Raw genomic sequence first — 21,557 nt, 5'->3', positions numbered from 1 at the left:
CTGGTTAACTAGTCATCATCTGCTTTGCTCATACATCTCTATCCTTTTTGGCTGCCCATTGTCTTGCCCTTAGGAATCCCATGTTCTATGAGCCATCTCCATAGGCCCTCTGATCAGGCCCTCCCAAGGCCATTCTAACCTTGGCACCCATTTTAGTAATTTCTCCAACTTTGCTTCAGGCTGTTCACTGATTCCACTTGGCCTATGTATCCTAGGATTTCTGCACCCGTCACAGTAGAGAGAGGGGGTCTTATAAGTTAGACTACAGAAGCAGTGATGTTAGCTTGCTTAGCTTGCTTTGTTCCCCATATGACCATCCTCAGTACTCATCCCCATTACTACCAAGGAGCCTGGTTCCATGACAGCCTCTCCTCCCAAAGCTTCTGCTTATGGAGGACAGCCATTGCTCAGGGCCTCGGTAATGCTGGTGATCCCCCTGCCCAGTGCATTCTCGATTACTTTAATTAAACAGAGTGTCCTTCAGACCCTTCCAGGGAATACCGTCAGCTGGTGGGAGTTCTGCTCTCACACCTATTTGAGTCTGCTGCTTGTCTGAGCCTCTGAGCCCCTTCCTCCATGGTGTGCCACAGCAGTTTTGATGGTCCCGCTTTGTTCAATGTGGTCCATTACTTTCCCAATCTTCCTTGAGTGGTCTAATAGTATATCAGAACCTTCACTCAGGGCCTTGTCCAGGGTGATAATTCCTGAATTATGGATTATCCCACTGTGTGCTGTGCCTCCCTTGAACCAGCACCCCAGGCATTTAAGGTAGGAAATGCAATCCCAGGCTTTTAAGGTAGGAAAAGGGAAGAGGGAGGCCTTCCTCAAAGGGCCTTGGAAGAAATGTTGGGGATCTCTGTTACTTATGATGCTGAGACCTCGTGTTTTCCTCTAGTTTTGCTGCTCTCTATTCATTCTGTTTTTAGCATGCAGAAGAAGGGTATCCAAATGGAAGAGGTTCCCAGTTTGAAAACCTGCTCTTCCATCAACCAGCTGCTTGACCCTGGCTAAATCTCAAAATGGCAAATAGATATCATCTTACCTGCCAGCTGCTCTAGGCAGGTTCTCCCGAGAGCACTGCTTTAGATCTGGGCTTAGGAGGAAAGAACCCTTGAGCAATACCAGTGGGTACAGAGAGAGGACGCTGCTGACCCTCAAAGTCACCCAGCACTTTAAGCCCTGGTGTCAGCACCTGTGCTCTGTAGAGCTGGAATGACCTATGTCCCCAGCCCAGTTGTGCTAGACTAGTGGGGTGGGCTGCAGAGACCAAGGAAGGCACCCAGAGATAGCAGGTGAGACATAGGTTTATTGAGAAATGCTTACAGAGAAGGTCCAGTAGTGACAGGCTGGATGGGAGACTTTGCCAGAGAGTCCAGTAGCACCATCTGAAAGAAAGCACCCCCCTCCCTCATGGTGCTTGGCCACATAGTACCTACTGTCCCTCATAGTGCTACCTCAAAAGAGATTGCCTCCAATCCCTATGGTGTTTTGTCAAGGGGTGGTCAGCAGCATGAGTGACATATAGTCTATCTAGTGCCCTGATTTCTGCACCAGTCATGGTAGAGACAGGGGTCTCATAAGTTAGACTACAGAAGCAGTGATATTAGCTTGCTTTCTTCCCCATATGACCAGCATCCAAAGACGCAGCTGTCCTGGGGTACATACAAAAAAAGCAGCTTTCTACTCCTAACACTAACTTATCCCCATTCCCAGCACTTATAAGAGAATTCTGTGTCCTTCAAGTTGCCACTATCTAGACATCCTGGCCCAGGGCCTGCTCTCTGTGATCCCTTGACTTTGCCAAGTTCATGGGAAGTTAAAGTGGTGTTCCAGGGACATGGTGTCATACTGCCCTCATTTTCCTTAAGGGTGTTGCAGCCTGTAATCATGTGTCCTTCTCAACCTAGGTCCCTCAGGACAAAGTCCTCTGTTGAAAGCCCTCAGTGGGAATTACTCTGCTCCTCTGATTGTCACCAGCTCAAGCAACTCTGTGTACCTGCGCTGGTCATCTGACCACGCCTACAATCGAAAGGGCTTTAAGATTCGGTATTCAGGTGAGTAACCCCTCAGGGCTCCTGAGAAGGACCAGGGCCTCTGAGGCCCTTCAGTCATTCACCCAAAACACCCAAATAAGCTGGGATCCAGCTCCTCAGCAAGGTGGTGGGTACCTCATTGGGACTGGGCAGCCTCTCCCTGTCTAAATCTCCCCCTCCTGGGAGTGGCACAGAGGCAGAATCCTGTTGCCTCTTTCTCTAGTCCTTGCCCCACTTTCAGTCTGCTCCCGTCTTCTCATAGTGCCAGCCTGTATCTCTAGGATAACTTAGGGCTCCGTTCCTGCCAGCTATCATACCAGAGCCCATGATGCCCAAGGGGGCTCCTGTCCCCCCTTTAAAAGCCTCCCTTTAGAAATTTAGGAAACATTAGTAAACTTCCTCAACCAAAAAACCCTACAGTGGATCTCTCTGTGGTAAAGGTCACACAAGCAGCAAGAACAGGCCAGTTTAAAAGCATCTCCTCTGCTCTGCAAGCCCCGTCTTTTTGATTCCTATTGCTTTTTTATTTTTTATTTTTTTAGTTAACACATAAACCTTTACGTATCTATGGGTACAGTGTGACATAGATATATCTGTATAGTATATTACGTATATGCCACACTGTACCCCTAGATGTGTAAAAGTATATAGTGATCCCACTAGAGCAGTTAGCAAGTCTGTCACTCGAAGCGTCTACCACTTATGTTGAAAATAATCAAAAACCTTTATCTCGCTATTTTGAAATACACAATTTATTTTTGACAAGGGTCACCCTACTGTGTTGCTGAGCACTCTAGGATTTATTCCTCTTGTCTAACTGTATTTCTGTACCTGAGAACCGACCTCTTTCTGTCCCCTCTGCCGGCTCTCCTTCCCAGGCTCTGGAAACCCCTATTCTACTCTCTACCTCTGTGAAATCCGCCTTTTTAGCTTGTTCATATGAGTGGGAACATGCAGTACTGTCTCTCTGTACCTGGCTTATTTCACTTAACAGAATGTCCTCCAGTTCCATCCACATGGCCCCAGATGACAGGGTTTTATTCTCTTTTATGACAAGCCACATCTTATAGGCAGAGTCAGATCAAAGGCCAAGCCACACAAACAGCTGATTCAGGAACCCAGAAATATCCCTGGGCATGTAATGAGATGGAGAAAACCAAATCTACCCAAACTGCCATTACTGACTTGTTGGAAGAGAACTTGCCAAGCTGCTTGATACCCACTCGGAAGACTGGTACCTCCTGACTGCTGGCTGGGCCTGCAAGCTTGGAGGGGGGAGTTGAATTACTTAAGGCCATGGGGAATTCCACCATGCCCAGTGCCCCTCAGCATACTCCAAACAAGTGTGGGACACATTTCTGAAGTATATTGTTAGGGAGGGACATCAAGTTCTCAAGTTCTGCCTTTGGTATTGCTTGTCTTTCTTGATCCATGTCTTGCTTGGGCCTCCTACTTACAAGACCAGCCCAAACTTAGAGGGCCCACTAGAGCAGTTCTAAAGAACCCTGGAGTGTGGCCTCCAGGGAGACAACCAGATAAAGCTGCAGGGAGCCTGGGAGGAGATAGATCTTTACTACTTCGGGGTCCAGTTTCCACGTTCTCTCCTTTCCCTGATGTACACCCTGGGGTGGGGAATCATGACTCCCCCAGGATCAGCCTCCAGCTCTATTACTGTCTAGCTCTAGGATTATTTACCAAGGCACTGAACTGCTTCTGGCCTCAGTTTCCTCTTGATGAAAAAGAAACCTCTAGATGCCTCTCAGGGAAGAACGAGACTCAGTTCTCTCCAGGCCTATGACTTGGGACAGTTCAGCTACTCAATCTAAAGGGAAATCAGCATTTCCTACCCTTGTTGATAAATTGGGAACTAAAAACTATTAAGGAGTTGCCCTATCCTTGATGTTCAGAGACTCATCCGTTTGGGAGCAGTGATCCAGTTGTACATTCAGCAGATATGCCACCTAGAAAGGGGGCTGGTTACATTAGTAACAACAATTAGTACTTAATAATTACAATATAGTAGATATGTATAATTTGCATATGTCTTTCACTGTGACTAAGTGTATTTTATAACATGTTCCTGAGTGAGGGGGACTCATAGATACAATATATGCAGGACACAAGGGACAAAGAGAGGACAGACACCCATGAGTATGGTGTGGAGATATTTAAACCACCAGTTCTGTTCACAGAGGAGTGTGATCCCCAGACAAGAAGAGGCCGGAGACTGGTGCCCTCTTCCCTTGTCCCTGTTGGCCTGGGAGACCCAACCAAGGACTCCTCAGGCAAACAAAGGGGCACATGCCATTTGTCCTGAAGTCATCCCTTTTTCACAGCCTCACGGGATAGACCTGCAGGTCCCTGGCAGGGCTTGTCATGTGAGTTTTCAGGCTGGGATGCTTTCCTGTTTCTTTCACTGCTATCTCCTGAGCACTTAGAACAGACATTGGCCTATAAATGGACATTCTAGATCTTTATATTGGACAAATGGATGAAACACTGAAGCCATATGTTGAGGGGACATGTCGGGGAATTTATGTCCTGGATTCTCAGGGGTCCCCTACACAGCAGAAAAAAAAAAAAAAAAAAAAGGAGAGCAATCATTAATGGAGCACTCAGCGCCCTGCACTGTGCTGGGAGCTTTATATACATGGTGTTTTTTAAATTGTCCACAGACCTGAGGTGGATACATATAGATCCCAACTTCCAGGGGAGGACACTAGAGCTAAACAAGTTTCAGTGGTTTGTCCCAAGTCACAGACCTGGAGAGGTTAGAAACTGAGGCCGCTGCAGTCTCACTTTTCAGGAACCAATCCCACTGGGTTGCACTTTCCAAGGATGCCAGGGAGCCTGATCTGGGCCATGCATCCAGGGCTGCCCACAGGCCTCAAAGAGGATCCAGTTCTTCATGGAGCAGTTTTTTAAATTCTCCTTTTATACTATGGAGTATTATTCTGCATTAAAAAATGACAAAATCATAGAATTTGGAGGAAAATGGATGGCATTAGAGCAGATTATGCTAAGTGAAGCTAGTCAATCTTTAAAAAACAAATACCAAATGACTCCTTTGATATAAGGGGAGTAAATAAGGACAGGGTAGGGACGAAGAGCTTGAGAAAAAGATTTACATTAAACAGGGATGAGAGGTGGGAGGGAAAGGGAGTGAGAAGGGAAATTGCATGGAAATGGAAGGCGATCCTCAGGGTTATACAAAATGTCATATAAGAGGAAAGGAGGGGCAAGACAAGATAATACAAATGGAAGAAATGATTTACAGTAGAAGGGGTAGAGAAAGAAAAGGGGAGGGGAGGGGAGGGGAGGGGAGGGGAGGGGGGATAGTAGAGAATAGGACAGACAGCAGAATACATCAGACACTAGAAAGGCAATATGTCAAGCAATGGAAGGGAAACTGATATGATACAGCAATTTGTATATGGGGTAAAAGGGGGTGTTCATAATCCACGTGAATCAAACTGTGTAATATGATGTATTATGAACTATGTAATGTTATGAACGACCAATAAAAAAAAAAAAAAAAAAAACCACACTGAGATGCCATTTCACACTCATGAGGATAGCTGTTATAAAACAAAACAAAAACAAAGCAGAACAAGTGTTGGCCAAGACAGGGAGAAACTACAATACCTGTACACAGGGCACAGAAATATAAATGGGGCAGGTGCTATGGCACACAGTATGCTAATTCCTCAAGATGTTAAATACCATTTGATCCAATAATTCCACTCCTGGGTGCATGCCTAAAAGAACTGAAAGCAGAGACTCAAACATGTGCATACCCATGATCATAGCAGCATTTTTCACAAGAGTTGAAAGGTGGACACAACCGAAATGACAATGGATGGATAAATGAATAAATAAAATGATATACACATACAATGGAGTAGAATCTGACCTGAAAAAGGAAAGAAATTTGAAAGGGTGTTTGAATGTAGTACCTCTTAAAATTCATAGGTTGAAACCTAACCCCCAAAGCTATAGTATGAAGAGGTGGAATTTTGGGGAAGTGATCAGATCATTAGGACAAAGCTCTCATTAGTGGAATTTATGCCCTTATAAAAGAGGCCCAAGAGAGAGCCCTTACTCCTTCCATCACGTGAGTGCACAACTAGAAGACCCTATCTATGAACCAGAAAGTGGGCCTTTCCCAAACGTTGAATCTGCCAGCATCTTATCCTGGACTGTCCAGCTTCTAGAACTGTGAAAAATAAATTTCTGCTGTTTAAAAGATAAAAAAAAATAAAAATAAAAAAAAAATAAATAAATTCTCCTTTATTCTGTTTTTGCTTTTAAACTGGCTTTTTTCTTTTTCCCAATATCAACCACTCAGACCTTCCTAAATAGCAGAGAACATGGTAGTGACCAACATAAAGAAACAGGGGGGAAGAAGGGGTAGGGGCCAGCATGAGAGACCACCTGTGCTCCTGCTCACACCTGGTTCCCTGAGCCACATCTTGTTGTTCAGCCCCTTACTGCAGCCTGCCCAGGGCTCCACTCCACGGCTTCATTCTGGGCCAGACCAGCACCCAGCCCGGCGGCTCCATCCACTTTGGCTGCAACACAGGATTCCGCTTGGTGGGACACAGCATGGCCATTTGTACCCGGCACCCCCAGGGGTACCACCTGTGGAGTGAGGCCATTCCTCTCTGTCAAGGTAAGAAGCAGGTGGGAAGCAAGTCACAAAGCGACTGGGATCTAACTCAACTCTTGGCTTCTGTCAAAATGAGTCACTTCCACATGCAGGTTTCCCAAGGGTTTGATAATGAATTCATTAATCTAGCAAATATTTACCAAGCATCCATAATACCTTCAGCCCTGGGATGACATATGCATAGCAGTCTCTGTTTTCAGAGCCATGGGGGAGATGGATATGTGAGCACATAAATGCAGAGTGACAGAGTAAGAACAGATCCACCCACTAGACAGTGAGGGAAGGCTCCCAGAGGGGAGGAGGAGAGCGAGTGAGTTGATCAGACACTTAAAATGTACAGACTACCCTTTAGCTTGCAGGCAGTATCTTTTAGACTTCACTTTTGACCCCTGGAGGAATATACATTTAGACTAGGAATCTGGGGGGGGGTGGAATAAAACTACAAACAATTTTTAAAAAGCAATAATGAACAATAATTCCATCACAGGAGATTGCTACTGCTAACATTTCAGCTCGTTTCCTTTGGTTTTCTATAGGTTGATTGCAAAAATAGGATCGTCAGTGTATAAAACTTTTAATATTTTATCAATACCTTTCAAATAATTGTATATACTTCCTCATTATTATTTTTGGTGATTGCATAGCATTATGGGAAAACTGACGTGTAATCAAGTATAGTTCTACTGTGGGTCATTTGGAGTCCATACTTTTTGCTACCCAAAACTTTTAACTCCATATTATGAACACTCATGTTTATTTCATCAAAATAAATGCCCAGAAATGAGACTGTTGAATCACAAAATATGCAAAATTAATAGCTTTCGATAAAAGCCTTTTACAAATGTTGTCCTCATTTACACTTCTACCAGCGGCACATGGAGATTGTCTTTTATCCCACAATCTCAACAATATGTACTGCATTTCAAAAAGAAGAGGAAAACTTTGTCCTTTATATAGACAAGAAGAGGAAATTATGCTGCTGTTAGATTTTGTTTTTCTTTGCTTCCCAGTGTGGTGAAGTGCTTTTAGTGACATTCATCATCGCTGATCCTCACAACCTACTGGTCTGAGCCTGCTCTTTCCCAAAGAGAAGAAACAGTGTGTTGTTAATATTCTACTGTAAGCCCCAAGCAAAGGTCACAAAGAACTGACTGTCCACAAATGGCAAATATTATCTGGCTTCAGTTTGTGTCTTTAATCACATCAACATGGACAAGTCTTTTGTCCAGAGCTCCCATTGCAAACTACCCTCATCTGTTACCTTTGTCACTCTCAAAGGAAGCCATCCTGGTGTTGCTCCATGTGCCTTCCTCCCATCCCACACTAAGCCTCCTTCCGATGCCCTCCCTCTGCGTTCTCTGGAATCCTGGTTCTATACCCCACAAGCACACACCCTCACTGGCTACCCAGGAGGCTCTCCTCACTCCCTCCTCCACGGGGACCAGGGCTCTCCTGAGCATATGTGTGCTGTGGCCCTTGAAGTAGGGAAGTTAATCCCCCCAACACCATTTCCCATTTTCAGGGTCAGGAAGGGTCTGACATTCTCTCTCTCAAACCATGAATTCACTCTACCTGAGAGATTCTGGGTCCCCAAATACCTCTCTGTCCTCCCCAGCCCCATTCTTTGTCTCTATGTAGTCTTCCCACAGAGGTTTCATTCCATACGTTTCAGATACTTTGTGCTTGTATTTCTCCTCCCTGACCCACAGAAACGTCCTACCTCTCGGTTGGAGGATGTCACTTAGGCATGGAGAACATGAGACTCAGACTTATCCTCTCTCTGGATGAGGAGTCCTCTTCTGTCCTCTCAGCTATCCACGAGAGCAGGGCCATGAGATGTGATTGCTGTCACTCCTTCACCCGAGGTCCCCAGGTGCCTCAAGACACTATGAATCTAAAGTTTAAAGATCACACATCTTCTGTTTACTGAATCAGCTCTGTTTCCTAAGGGGATCTTTTCCCCTACTTTTTAATCTTATCTTTGTGTATCACATGGACACCTACTGGTGTTCCTCCTACATGTAGTGATCTGTGATTATTCATATTTAAAAAGTAAAGGCTAGGTTGATTTTTCCAGGCAGCAAATGTGGATTGCCTTTGTTGTTATTTTATACAAGTGTCTTTGCCCATAGGTCTCTCCCATGAATAAGAGGTTGAGTTGAGGTGTTGCCAGGATAATAGAGGGGCATCCCTTAGGTTCAGAGACCTTAAATTCTAGGAAAAGAACTCTTCTGGGATGGCAACTCCCACCACAGCTGCCCTACTTTGTTGAAGAAAGTTCTTTCTTTGACCTTAAGTAAAAGAGACAAAAATCTCTATTTTGTTTGGAAAATAGATGCTTGAATGCCCCTATGCTGTATTTGTGGGAAGGGAGGGAAGTCTCACCCTGAAGCCTTTCCCGTATATTTCTGAGCTGCAGATTTTTTGCTTCATTTAATCTATCTAGGCACTTTTGTCTTTACTCCATCTTCCAGATTTTTTTTCCTCAAAATCTCTGCCAATGACACTCCCATTTTCTTTTTTTTTATTGTGAGTCTTTTCCCTTTTATTATTTTTTACTATAATATTATTAGGGCCCTAGAAAGAAGAAGAAAGATCAAAATATTTCCCAGAACCCCATCCAGAAACTCATGATGCATCTCTCCTTTTCTAGCTCTTTCCTGCGGTCTTCCTGACGCCCCCAAGAATGGAATGGTGTTTGGCAAGGAGTACACGGTGGGGACCAAGGCTGTGTACAGCTGCAGTGAAGGCTACCACCTCGAGGCTGGTGCGGATGCCACTGCGGAGTGTCTGGAGACAGGCCTGTGGAGCAACCACAACGTCCCCCCTCAGTGTGTCCGTGAGTCCCTGGGCAATGGAGGGGCTGGGTAGGCAGCAGACAAGATGCCTGCAAGGGCTGAGCTGAAGAGCGGAATGTGTACATGACAGTCCAGGGATTCGGGGAGGGGAGGAGTGGCCTCTGCCAGCTTGGGCTGCCATTGAAGTTACTCTCAGAGGATTAATGGACTGTTGTGCGGGGACATTTCCATAAACCACCACAGAACTTACAAGTGACCTCGTCTCATGGAGAAACTGTCAGAGAGTGTGTATGAATGTCCCTCCATCACAAAAATCTGAAATGATGACTTTTAGGCTAGAATCCAAATTGGCAGCCTCATGGTCATACTTAGGTCAAAGATACAGGTTTTTTGGTTTCCTTTGGCCTACACTGTGCTTTGTAAAAAAAAAAAAAAAAATGCTTCTCAACAGTCTAAAATCAGGAAATTTTCAATAAACATCCAGATTCTTGGCTTCTCCTGGAAAATAAAGGCCTGACCAAATGGAACTTACATTCCCACAACCAAAAAAACCAACCATCAACTGTGACTGAGTACCACCTCCCTCCTCTTTTTCTCTCCTCCTCCTCCTCTTCTTTCTCCTCCTCTTCCTTCTCTTCCTCCTCCTCCTCCTCCTTCTCCTCCTTCTTCTCCTTCTCCTTCTTCTTCTGATCTGTACTCCTCAGTTTGCCGTATCCCACTCCCCAGCACTCCACCCATTTTCCAAACCTCCCTAAGGACTTAAGGTTCTTGAATTTATCATGACTGCATTGGGTTCTCCAGTCCCCAGCTCTGGGCTCCTGCACTGTCTTCCATAATTGATTAACCTTCCTCCCCCATTATTCCCCCAGCTGTGACCTGTCCTGATGTCAGCAGTATCAGTGTGGAGCATGGCAGGTGGAGGCTCATCTTTGAGACCCAGTACCAGTTCCAGGCCCAGCTGATGCTCATCTGTGACCCTGGCTACTACTACACTGGCCAGAGGGTCATCCGCTGTCAGGCCAATGGCAAATGGAGCCTTGGGGATTCCATGCCCACCTGCCAAAGTAAGCCCAGGAGGGGAGGGTGGGCAAGTTTGCACAGGGTCTCCTACGGGGGGTACATTGGAGAAGGGGAGAGGAGTGGTACCTCCAGGGATTGTAGTGTCCTCTTTTTGTACACGCACCTAGAATCAGGGGCTGGGGAAATGCCTGATCCACTGACAAAGTACTTGTACTTCATATTAGAAGGCACATTTTTAATAAGCTGTACAGGTGAGCATGCACTGATTCATTTGTTCAACATTCCTTAGGCCCCACAGCGGGGTACTCCAGGTGTTGTAGGGGTATAAAGAAGTAAGTCTGTGTTTCCTGCCAACAAGGAGCTTGCAGGACTAGAGCAGCAGACAAAGAAGCAATGATAATATGGTGTGTGGTGAGACATGGTGTGTGCAGGTGTGAAGCTCGCACAGGGACGAGACACCTGAGTCTGTCTTCCTCTCCTTCTTCACTGTTATTTTTCTTCAGTTCTTTAATGTACTTCAAAGGTCACAGTTCCTGGGAAGTAAGTTGGAAACAGAGGTTAATTAGGGAGTGCTCTTGGGATCTCCACTTGTTGGGAGGGGGCAAAGTTGCAACGTATGCAGTCGAGGGGAAAAATAAAGAATGTCCACGCGTTTCTGCCCCTTTCAATGCTTTATTCACTCAACTTACTCAATATAATTTCACTCTATAGGTTCTTAATCAAGAAAACGACAATCCTTAATGCTAGGCACTGCAATAGACATAATCACTTCACAGCAAACAATTCTAGATTAATCCATTCACAGTAAATAATTCTAGATTAATTCTAAGTATTGCAAACACACTTAATCAAGACAGGCTAATGACAGACATTCCCTCTATGTGCTAAGTTCAAAAGTCTCAAGCCTTAGGCTTTATGTCCAGGAGATGCACACTCACTCAGACCATGGTGACTGGGTCCGGAACCAAGGCAGGCTTTTCCTGGTGTGTAATGGACGACCAGTTGAGGAGAGTGTTGTAGAGAGAAGTTGCAGCTCTCACCAAGGTCCAGACAGGCAGTAGAGTTTAAGAGCGGTGAGGATCACGCAGAGGCTCAGGAACGATGACAAGTGACGGGATGTCAGGTCCTCATCAGGCTCTCCAGCTCAAGTGCATCCTTGTTTCTGCTGGCTGAATCCCTGTTCATTTGCTCTATTATTTATACTAAATTTGGGGGCTTTTGACCCCCTTTTCAATCCTTATCAGCTACCACTGGATTTCTCAGTGACATCATTTACCCTGGGGTCAGAAACATCTGTCTGGTGGTCTCCACCCTGATCTTCTCACCTTTCCCTCTTAGGTGAGGATAGCCTGCCAGGGGCTTCACTCTGTTTATCAGGGTGAGGGGAAGTAACTTGTCTGAGGCCACACTGGAGGGCTCTATGGGTGTTCCTGGTGAGACTGCAGGTTTCAAACTGGAGTTTGTAATAGAGTTGCTTAGTCTCAGGCCTAAGGCCATCCTCACACCACTGTAGAAGGGAAGGGAAGGGTGTGGGCCTTACAGTGTGATATACTCATATGTGAGTGTGTGTGTGTGTGTGTGTGTGTGTGTGAGAGAGAGAGTGAGAGAGAGAGAGAGAGAGAGAGAGAGAGAGAGAGAGAGAGAGAGAGATCCCCAAGGTCATGAGTATAGGACAGCCTCACTGCAGTGCAGCTTGGTGATTAGGCCTCACCTTGATCGTCAGCCAAGACCATCAGCAGAGCTCTTAGAGAGAGCCTGAGGCCACCCTGGCTTCAGCAGAAGAGGAGAGGTTGACTGGCAGTGCCTGCCCAGGGCACTGGGGAGTACAGAATCGCCACCTCTTCCTAACCACAGTGCCTGCCTGAACCTCCTGAGGAGTTTTTAAAAATATATATATACAGATGCTTGGGCCTTATTATCTCCAGAGATTGAGGGCATCTGGAGTAGAGTCAAGGATATAATAGCTCCTCTGGTCCTTCCAGAGACACCTGCAGCTGAGATATCACATCACACAAGTCCATGTCACAACCCACATTCTGGTCTTGAGTTCCTGGGGAGGAAGGCTAAACCGATGTTACTTTTTGTCATAATTCATGTTCATCGGAAGCAGTACGTGTCCCTCCTCTTAGAGCCGACTGTGTGTTTTCTGGTCCTTTCAGTCACCTCCTGTGGAGAGCTCCCCACGCCCCCCAGTGGCCACCGCATTGGAACACTGTCTGTCTATGGGGCCACTGCCATCTTCTCCTGCAATTCCGGGTACACGCTGGTGGGCTCCAGGGTGCGGGAATGCTTGGCCAACGGGCTCTGGAGCGGCTCAGAAGTCCGCTGCCTGGGTAAGTGGTCTCCTCCGGACAGACCAGACGTTTCCAAAGCTGGGAGCCCGCTTTTCACCAGGATCATTTTACCTTCTGTCGGAAAATGTTTACCCCAAGCACCATTCTGCAGCTGCCATGTCTAAAACCCCGAACCAGCTTCTGTGGGAGCACTCAAGTCCGATGAGACCAGTCTTTGAGGGGTTCTCATTCTGATCAGAAAAACAACCCCTGGTTATTGGCCCTTGCATAAGGGGTAAAGCCTCAGCCCCCACCTTACAGAGACACATTCCTGTAACATACCTCAAATACCCTTTATATTATATATTAGCAAATTACTTAAAATACAAACGTATGTATATATGTGAATTACATCGTATTGCATATATGTGTGTGTGTTCTTACATACATGGTAAGAAAAAGACATACATAAAAGCAACCTGGCTTACAAAACACGAAGTTTTCATTTTTCTCTCCTCTTGCTCCTCTCAATTCCAAAAAAGGGTCTCAGCCACACAAACCTCACAGAATCAGTTGGGCCATCTCTCCTGGGTGGACAGTGCTGCCCTCCCACCCTCTCAAGCCCCTGTTAAGCACACAGTCATGGGTTATTTCCACACAGCACCAAAGGAAGCCAATAGAGGAGCCAACAGAATGCCAGGAAGACCTGCTACTCAAACTCCATTGAATAAAGATAACTCACCCAAGTGTCACTCAAAAAGGAAAGAAAGTTAGCCAAACCATGTTTTTATACAGTGTTTTTAATATGACTAGGCTTTGACAGCCTTAATTAGACCGCGGCATCCTCCATGAGGTTGATGGTCAGTAAATGCTGGTTGATGAGAAGGAGAGACACCCCTGTGTTAGTCAGCTTTCCATGCGCTGACAGATGCCTAAGGTAACCAACTTGTAAAGAGGAAAGGTTCATGGCTCATGGTGTCAGAGGTCCCAGGCCATGGTCACTCAGCCCTGTTGCTCTGGGCCTGTGGTGAGGCAGAACATCATGGAGGGAACTTGGAACCAAGGAAACTGCTCACCTCATGGCGTCCAGGAAGCAAAGAACCTGGACAGGATCAGGGTCCCAATATCCCCTTCAAGAGCACCTCACATGCCAGTGACCTAACTTCCCCAACTAGGCCCCACCTCTTAAGGCTTCTGCCACCTTCTAACAGTTGTGTGGGCTGGGGACAGGGGCCTCAGCACAGGGGCCTTCCAGGATCTTATCTAAACCAAGGCAATCCCTGAGGCAGGTAAGTTCCCACACGTGTGCAGCAACAAAAGCTCAGAAACAGGTGGCCATTTGGGATGCAACCCTGCGATTGGGGGTTGGCGTGCCCTCGAGACCATTTCTATCATGTCTCTGATTCCTGAAGTCACTCCTGTATTGCTACTTTCAGGGGGAGCTGGGAAAAGTGAAGGGTGCTTGGGACTCGGTGCTTTTTCCCTGTCTCTCTCCACCTTGACCAAGCTCTGCCTCATTTTCTGGAAGCACCTCTTTGATTTCCTCTTTCCCATCTCCCACCCAAGCTGGACACTGTGGGACCCCTGAGCCCATCGTCAACGGACACATCAACGGAGAGAACTACAACTACCGGGGCAGCGTGGTGTACCAGTGCAACGCCGGCTTCCGCCTCATCGGCATGTCCGTGCGCATCTGCCAGCAGGACCACCACTGGTCGGGCAAGACCCCTTTCTGTGTGCGTAAGTATGTCACCCGCTCTCCCTAGTCCCCGGCTCAGATTCAACACGGACCCTCTCTTAGGTTAGCTAGAAGATTCGTAGAGTTTTTAATTTTTTTAATTTTTTTTCTTTCTCAAAGATGTAATCATGACCTCCATTGTTTTCAGTTGTCCACATCATTAATTGTTGCTTTCACTTGGATTGTTTCTTCCCTATGATTTGGTTTGCCTTAATAGTCATGTCCTAGCTTCAGAGTTGGGATTTTAATTCATTTGTTGGGATTTTAATTCATTCTTTCATTTGTATAGATATTTATTGACATAAGTATTTAAACCTATGGAATTATTTTTGATCACCTGTTTTAATTGTATCTCAGAGAGTCTCATAATGAAGGTTTATCATTTGTGAGAAAGTCTGTAATTTTGGTATTATAGTATCTCTCTGTCCATATATATATATATGTGTGTGTGTGTGTGTGTGTGTGTGTATGTATATATATATATATATATATATAGAGAGAGAGAGAGAGAGAGAGAGAGTCATGTAGATATGTATTTCATAAATCATGTTGCTTATGCCCTCTTTATTCTTGCTAATTTTGGTCTACGTGGCCTTTTTTTCCTAAGATGTATATTTAAAGTTTCCTATTATCAGTGTGTTTCCACTTTTTCTTGCGTTCCTTGCACTTTCTTTCTTTCTTTCTTTCTTTCTTTCTTTCTTTCTTTCTTTCTTTCTTTCTTTCTTTCTTTCATTCTTATCAGAAATTGAACCCAGAGGCGTTTAACTACTGAGCCACATCCCCAGCCCTTTTTTGTGTCTTATTTAGAGACAGGATCTCTCTGAGTTGCTTAGGGCCTCACTAAGTTCCTGAGGCTGCCTTTGACCCTGTAGTTTCTGCTAAATAAAGGTAATTGCTGTGTTATTGGTGCATAGATATTCATAATTATTGGCATGAATGTCAAATTGTGGGTTTTAGCCTTTAAAACTGTCTTCTTCATCACTGATAACATTTTTTAGTTGAAGTTTTACTTTGCTTGATATCAGGCTTACACCAACTCCTACTTTGATTCTTTTTCCTGATATGGTCTTTGACCATCCATTTAATGGTGGATGAATCTCTTAAATCAAGTGTGATTCTCATGCACAGCTTTGAATTTAAACTTGCCTCGTGAGTCAACTTGAAAATCTTCCTTTTATGAGTTAAACTCATTCATGTGTATTGATAGGTCTGATCCATTTGGTCTTAATTCTGTCATCTTTATGTAGTTAGTATTGTAAAATAGTAAAGTATATCTCTGTAAGATGTGTTTCTTTGCTTTCTTTTTCATTTCTTTAGGTATTTAGGAAAGCTTGAATCTTTGTTCTTTGCTTACTTCTGTACTTGTAACATTTTAATGCCATTAGCTCTGATTGTCTGACTTAACTTTTTATTATGTAGTTTATCAATTCTTACCTGTTTATACAACAATGAGCTTATTCTATGTTCTTTCCCTTTTCCCCTTTCCTTTCACTTTTAGTTGGATTATTCCTACTTTGTCAGGACATAAAATATTTATGACAGTGTTTATATATTCTATCTTTTCCCCCTACCTCTACTCCTAGATCTATAATTAAATATATCAGAAGCTCACCCAATCTATTGAAGTTTTCCCAGTTATCTCTTAGAAGGGTCAAGCTCAGTCTCTAGTAGACTCTTCAATAAGATTCCTTGCATAATATTCTCCCAAGTTCTTACATATTTAAAACTGTTTTTCTGTACCTTTAAACTTGATGGACAGCTGGATTGGAAAATCCCTGGCCACCTTATTGCTTTGACTGTCTAAAAAGTGTTCCTCCATCATTATTTTGCTTAGCATGTTATTCTTTTTTTTTTCTCACACCTTCCTTTTTATTGTATGTATTCGAACTGAACTACAGAATGTTTGGAGACCCAGTGAAAGGCTTAGTACACTCCGTGTGATTAGCATCTCCATCTTCTCACCTACTTCCCTTCAGGTGTTTGTGGGAAGAGCACCCAAAGCTGCTTTAGGAAATTTCCACTGCACAGTACAGTCCTGTGAACTGAAGTTGCCATGCCATGGGTTGGATCTTACTTGTACTACAACCTTGAACCCTTTAATACTATCTCCCTGTCTCCCCTGCCACTGCCTCTGGTAACCACCCTTCTCCTCGCCATTTCTATGTACCCAACGTTTAGAATTATAAAATTGGCTTGATTCCATTTTATAAACTATTGAATGATTTTCTGGGGGTCCTGATTATTTTTTTCCTTTATTCTTAAAGTCTAATATTTTAGACAGGTGATGCCTTTAGAGTTGACTGTTCCAAGACAATTTCCCCAGGTGTTCTGTGCATCTGTGAATGTGTAGATTCAGGTCTTCTTTTATTTTATTACATTCTATTGGGTTATAGTTGTAGAACTAATTCTGGCACACTGTACCTGGGTTTAGTGTTTATTTCTCTACTTCGCATCATTTAAAGTTTGTAGCCTTCTCTGTTTTCTCTGCAGGTGTGGGTTTCCTGTACTTTCATTTGTTCTTGTTAATCTACAACTTTTAGATTTAGGCAACCACCATTATTCTCCGATGCCTGGAAGCAATTTGGACAATTTCTCACTTTTTAAAGTTCCCTAAAGTGAGATTTATGTAAAGTGGAGGGTTATGTTCTTCATTTTTATCTTTGTCTTTTTTTGGCTTTTCCTATACAGGATAGAGCCATAAAGTTATTTTACCTTTTTATCACTGTCTCCAAAAGATCTGGCAAGAACAAAATAGAAAAGAGAAAGTTCATTTGGGGCTCACAGTTTCAAAGGTCTCAGTCCACAGACAGCCGATTCCATGGCTCTGGGCCCAGGATGAGGCAAAATATCCTGGTGGAAGAGTACGGAGGAGGAAAGCAGCTCAGAACACGGCCACCAGGAAGCAGAGAGAGCTCTCCTCACCAGAGACAAAATATAAACCCCAAAGGCATGCCGCAGGTGACCTGTTTCTTCCAGACACACCTTACCTGCCTGCAGTTGCCACGTCAGTGGATTAATGCACCAAATAGGTTACGGCTCTCATAACCCAATCATTTCATCTCTGGGCTTTCTTGCATTGTCTCAATCATGAGCTTTTGGGGGACACCTCATATCTAAACCATAACAAAAAACATAAGACTTGCTGTTTAAGCAATGCATGAACAGTAGTCCTCGTGGTGGCTTAAGAATTATTAATGTAAAGAAAGCAAGACGCATTGGTATCCAGTCACACCTTCAGATACATCTAAACAAACCATGTTCAGCTTCATGAGAAGATGCAAATTCAAATGCCTTCAGGAATTGGCACCCAGTGTACATGAAGAGGTTTCTGTGTGAATAACGGAGAGCAGGGGTCTGGATGGAGAATGTCTGCCTGACCTAAAGATACTCGTTTTTAGGCCTGGGTGGTATTACCAGGTGGCACAGTGAGAAGGCAGGCACACAGCTGTGGGCCTCAACCACCTGGCGCACACCCAGCTCCAGCCAGACACCACGTGCTATGTGACTGCAGACCAAGCAGCTCATGCACTGGGTGGGCGCTAATTTCATCAGCTCTGAAAAGCCAGTCCCTCAGCTACTGTCCTGAGGATTAAATAAATTAATACACGAGAATAGTTAGAACAGAACCCTATTGCTGCTGCTGCCAGCCTAGTGATGACAGTGACCTGGGTGGTGATATTGCCACCCTGTCACATCACAGAATCCAGGATCCCTTATGCTGGCCCCTTTCTCTTCTCAAGCACTGAGCCTGACATGCTACCTAGAGGAGAAAGGCAAGTAAAAGAACAAGCCAGACGCAGTAATCCCAGCTGCTGCAGAGGCTAAGACAAGAGGATCTCGAGTTCAAAGATGGCCTCAGCAACTTAGCAGGACCTTGCCTCAAAATAAATTTTAAAAGGGTTGGGGATGTGGCTCAGTGGTTGAACACCCATGAGTTCAATCTCTGGTTAAAAAAAAAAAAATCTAGTAAAAGAGACGTGGGGGTGCTTACTCTGTGGAAGGCCCTGCATTGGCTGCTGTCCGTGTAAACTCACTTTCCCTGGCGTCCACCAGACCCCGGACCTCCCTCCCTCCTGCACTGCCCTCCTTAGCTCCCCTGCCCTGGGCCCACACAGCTATTTCATGCTTTCGCCAGCCTTCTGAAGACCCACATTCCACACCCCTGCCTGTACTCTGGGGAACTAGCTAAAGTGGCAAAGCTGGCCTGGAATGAGAAGCTAGGCTCAGAACTCAGATAAGCCCCTTGGAAATGGAGCCCCCATTGAAACAAGTGTCTCAACTCCCCTGATAGTCTCTTTCCCCTGGGGATAATGACCCTGCCTATCGAGGATGAAATGAGCTCCTGCATATAAACCCCAACCACCGTTAGGTAATCGGATCATCCCATTCTCCTATTTTGCAGAGACGATGGAAGCCATAGACAATAATCCCTTCTACTTCCTGCTTCCCCACCCACCCACCCATCTCATCTGCATCTATCCCTGCCCTTCCCACCCTAGGAGCAGGAGAATCCCTCCCCCTGTCCAGGGCTGTCCCTTCCCTAGACTCTGGGTCTCCTTCCCTCCTGCCTCTGTGATGAGCTTAGTCCGTCTTGAACTATCTCTCCTCCGTTCTCCCTGTTTTCTATTGCTTCCCTCAGCCATATTCAACCAACATTCCTTAGCACCCAGGACTGCCAGGCACTGTATTTGGTGTCATGGAGAATGGAGTGTGTCATAGTCTTGCCCCCAGGAAATTGAGGGCCAGGGGTCCAAGAGGGTCAGCCCCTGTTGAGTGCTGATGCCTCAGCAGGACCCTTCCTTTCCCCCTGGTGATGCCTTCCCTTTTCCCCTCTGCAGCCTGTGTTAGGTCTCAAGGAAAACAGCCCCAACAGGAAGTGTGTGTGTCTGGAGAGAGAGGGGTTTATTTGAGGAGACTGCTCATGCCGCCATGGAGGCTGGCAAGTGCAGAATCTGCAGCACAGGCTGGAGACTTAGGGGGGCCTTGCTGTTCTTGGCCAACGGCAGTCTGCAGACAGAAGCCTCTCGTCTTCCAGGAAAGTCAGGTGTTTTCTATCAAAGTCTTCAACACGTTAGGCCAGGCCCACCCACACTATGGCAGATGATCCACTTTACTCAGAATCTCCTGATTTAGATGTTATACTCATCTGAAAAAAAAAAAAATGCCTTCACGGAAATACTGAGAATAACATTTGAACACATATCTGGGTACCACAGCCTGGCCACATTAACACATGAAATTAACTGTCGCCTGAACTTACTGCTTGACAACATTGTCTACTCAAATTGCTTCCACCTCTTCCCACATTGGCAGCCAGGGCCACTGAAATCTGAGTTACGCCTCCACCATTTCTCTGCTCCAATCAGAAAGAACCTCCCAGGCAGTAGGAGCTCTGGTCCTGGACCACATCACAGAGTCCTCAGGGCCCTGCTGCCCAAGAGCTGTGGGATGGGAGTCCAAGGCATGGCAGCTGGAGCTCTGAAGCAGACAGTGACCCGGGACCTTGTGTGGGGATACAGGATACGGTACCTGGTGGCAGCAGCTGCTCTGTTCCTGTTGCTCCATGGACAGGGCCTAGGAATATGTGAGAGGCAGAGAGCAAGAGCCACAAGAGACCAAGAGACACTGCCAGGTCCCCAGTGCCCCTTCGGATGCATTGGTGGATGCTGTTCTGTCCTTATCTTACTTGACCTATGGGGTGCCAGCATGCCTTGTAGCTCTGTCCTTGGCCTCCGTGACACTGCCCCTTCCTCCTGAGCCATGCTCGCTCCTTTTCCCACCATTCCTCAGCTTCCTTTGCAGGTTTTGTTGTCTCTGTGCCCTTCAAAGGTGGTGTCCCGGAGGGTTGTAATCCTAAGCACAAGGCTCATGGTTTTTAACCTTGGGGAGGGGGCCAAGCCCCTTCACCCACCTGGTGAAACTGAAGGGTCCTCTCCCAGGCTGCCACTTCGCAGATCTTCGCAGTGAATGCACGGGCTCATGGAGCTTCTCCCCAACTTGACCACTGCCCCATTGATGGTAAAGTCCTGCTTGCCCTGGAGTAGGATGGAGACCCCGTTCAAATGTCATGCCAGGGAGAAGAGGCTCAATCTCGGGGAGTGTGGAACAACAGGGGTCTTACCCGTCTTCTGTTTGGGTTCCAGCGATCACCTGTGGACACCCAGGCAATCCTATCAACGGTCTCACTCACGGCAGCCAGTTTAACCTGAACGATGTGGTCAAGTTTGTCTGCAACCCTGGGTATGTGGCTGAGGGGGCTGCGAGGTCCCAGTGCCTGGCCAGCGGGCAATGGAGTGACATGCTGCCTACCTGCAGAAGTGAGTCTCCCTTCCTGTCCCCCTCTACCTCTCACTACCTCCACCTTCTGTGGTTCTGTAACCAGGAGCAAAAGCCAGCACCTTCAGTCCTTACGTTATTATGACTCAGGGAACACTTGAGACAGAGAAGGGCCATAAGTGGAAATTTTGTCGACCCCTAGATATGGCCATGTAAAATTTCTTCATGGGTTATATGGAAAGCAAGACTTAGCTTCATTTTTCTAAATCTTCAGTTGTTGGCAATTTCATAGAACAAATAATCCCATAAAGCCACACTCTTTTATAAGCAAATAGGTTTACTTTTCCTCATATAAGCAAGAAATCTAAAAGTAGTATTATTTCTGTAGCTGCTCAGTGAGGTCCAGACCAACATCTTGGTCTTTCCTCATGGTTGCAGATTAGCTGCTGCAACTCCATTGTAACCACATTCAATGGAGCCCTGTTCTTGATGAATTTGTTTAAAGCAGCAGAGTTGGAAAGAAAAATAACAGAGGAATTTAAGGGTCAAGACAAAGGGCTAGGGCTGGTGTGTAAGAGGCCCAGAGAGGAAACCAAAGACTCCACAGGCAAAGGGGGCAGAGGATATCCTGACCCTATTTGAACTATTTAGGAAGTAACTTCTAAAGCTTTTAAAGGCTTTTTGCAGCAGTAAAGCATTGAAGTCTTGAGAGTCTCATCAATAAGTACCTTATACTTAAAGGCTTATCAA

General features: G+C 45.6%; 1 protein-coding gene across 1 annotated transcript in view; it reads left to right on the top strand.

Annotated features, from left to right (window-relative positions):
* Csmd2 (CUB and Sushi multiple domains 2) overlaps positions 1 to 21,557 on the top strand; it is a 540,652-nt gene that overhangs the window by 481,948 nt on the left and 37,147 nt on the right. The window contains exons 48-54 of the mRNA XM_026406835.2: positions 1,908 to 2,054; positions 6,517 to 6,705; positions 9,356 to 9,541; positions 10,370 to 10,564; positions 12,680 to 12,853; positions 14,360 to 14,533; positions 20,675 to 20,848. Coding sequence (XP_026262620.2) covers positions 1,908 to 2,054; positions 6,517 to 6,705; positions 9,356 to 9,541; positions 10,370 to 10,564; positions 12,680 to 12,853; positions 14,360 to 14,533; positions 20,675 to 20,848 — 1,239 coding nt within the window. The remainder of the gene's footprint in view (positions 1 to 1,907; positions 2,055 to 6,516; positions 6,706 to 9,355; positions 9,542 to 10,369; positions 10,565 to 12,679; positions 12,854 to 14,359; positions 14,534 to 20,674; positions 20,849 to 21,557) is intronic.

The sequence above is a fragment of the Urocitellus parryii genome, chromosome 11 (assembly GCF_045843805.1).
Source record: "Urocitellus parryii isolate mUroPar1 chromosome 11, mUroPar1.hap1, whole genome shotgun sequence".
Lineage (NCBI taxonomy): Eukaryota > Metazoa > Chordata > Mammalia > Rodentia > Sciuridae > Urocitellus > Urocitellus parryii.
Note: the sequence above shows the minus strand (reverse complement) of the source record. Positions and strands in the feature narration are given on the sequence as shown.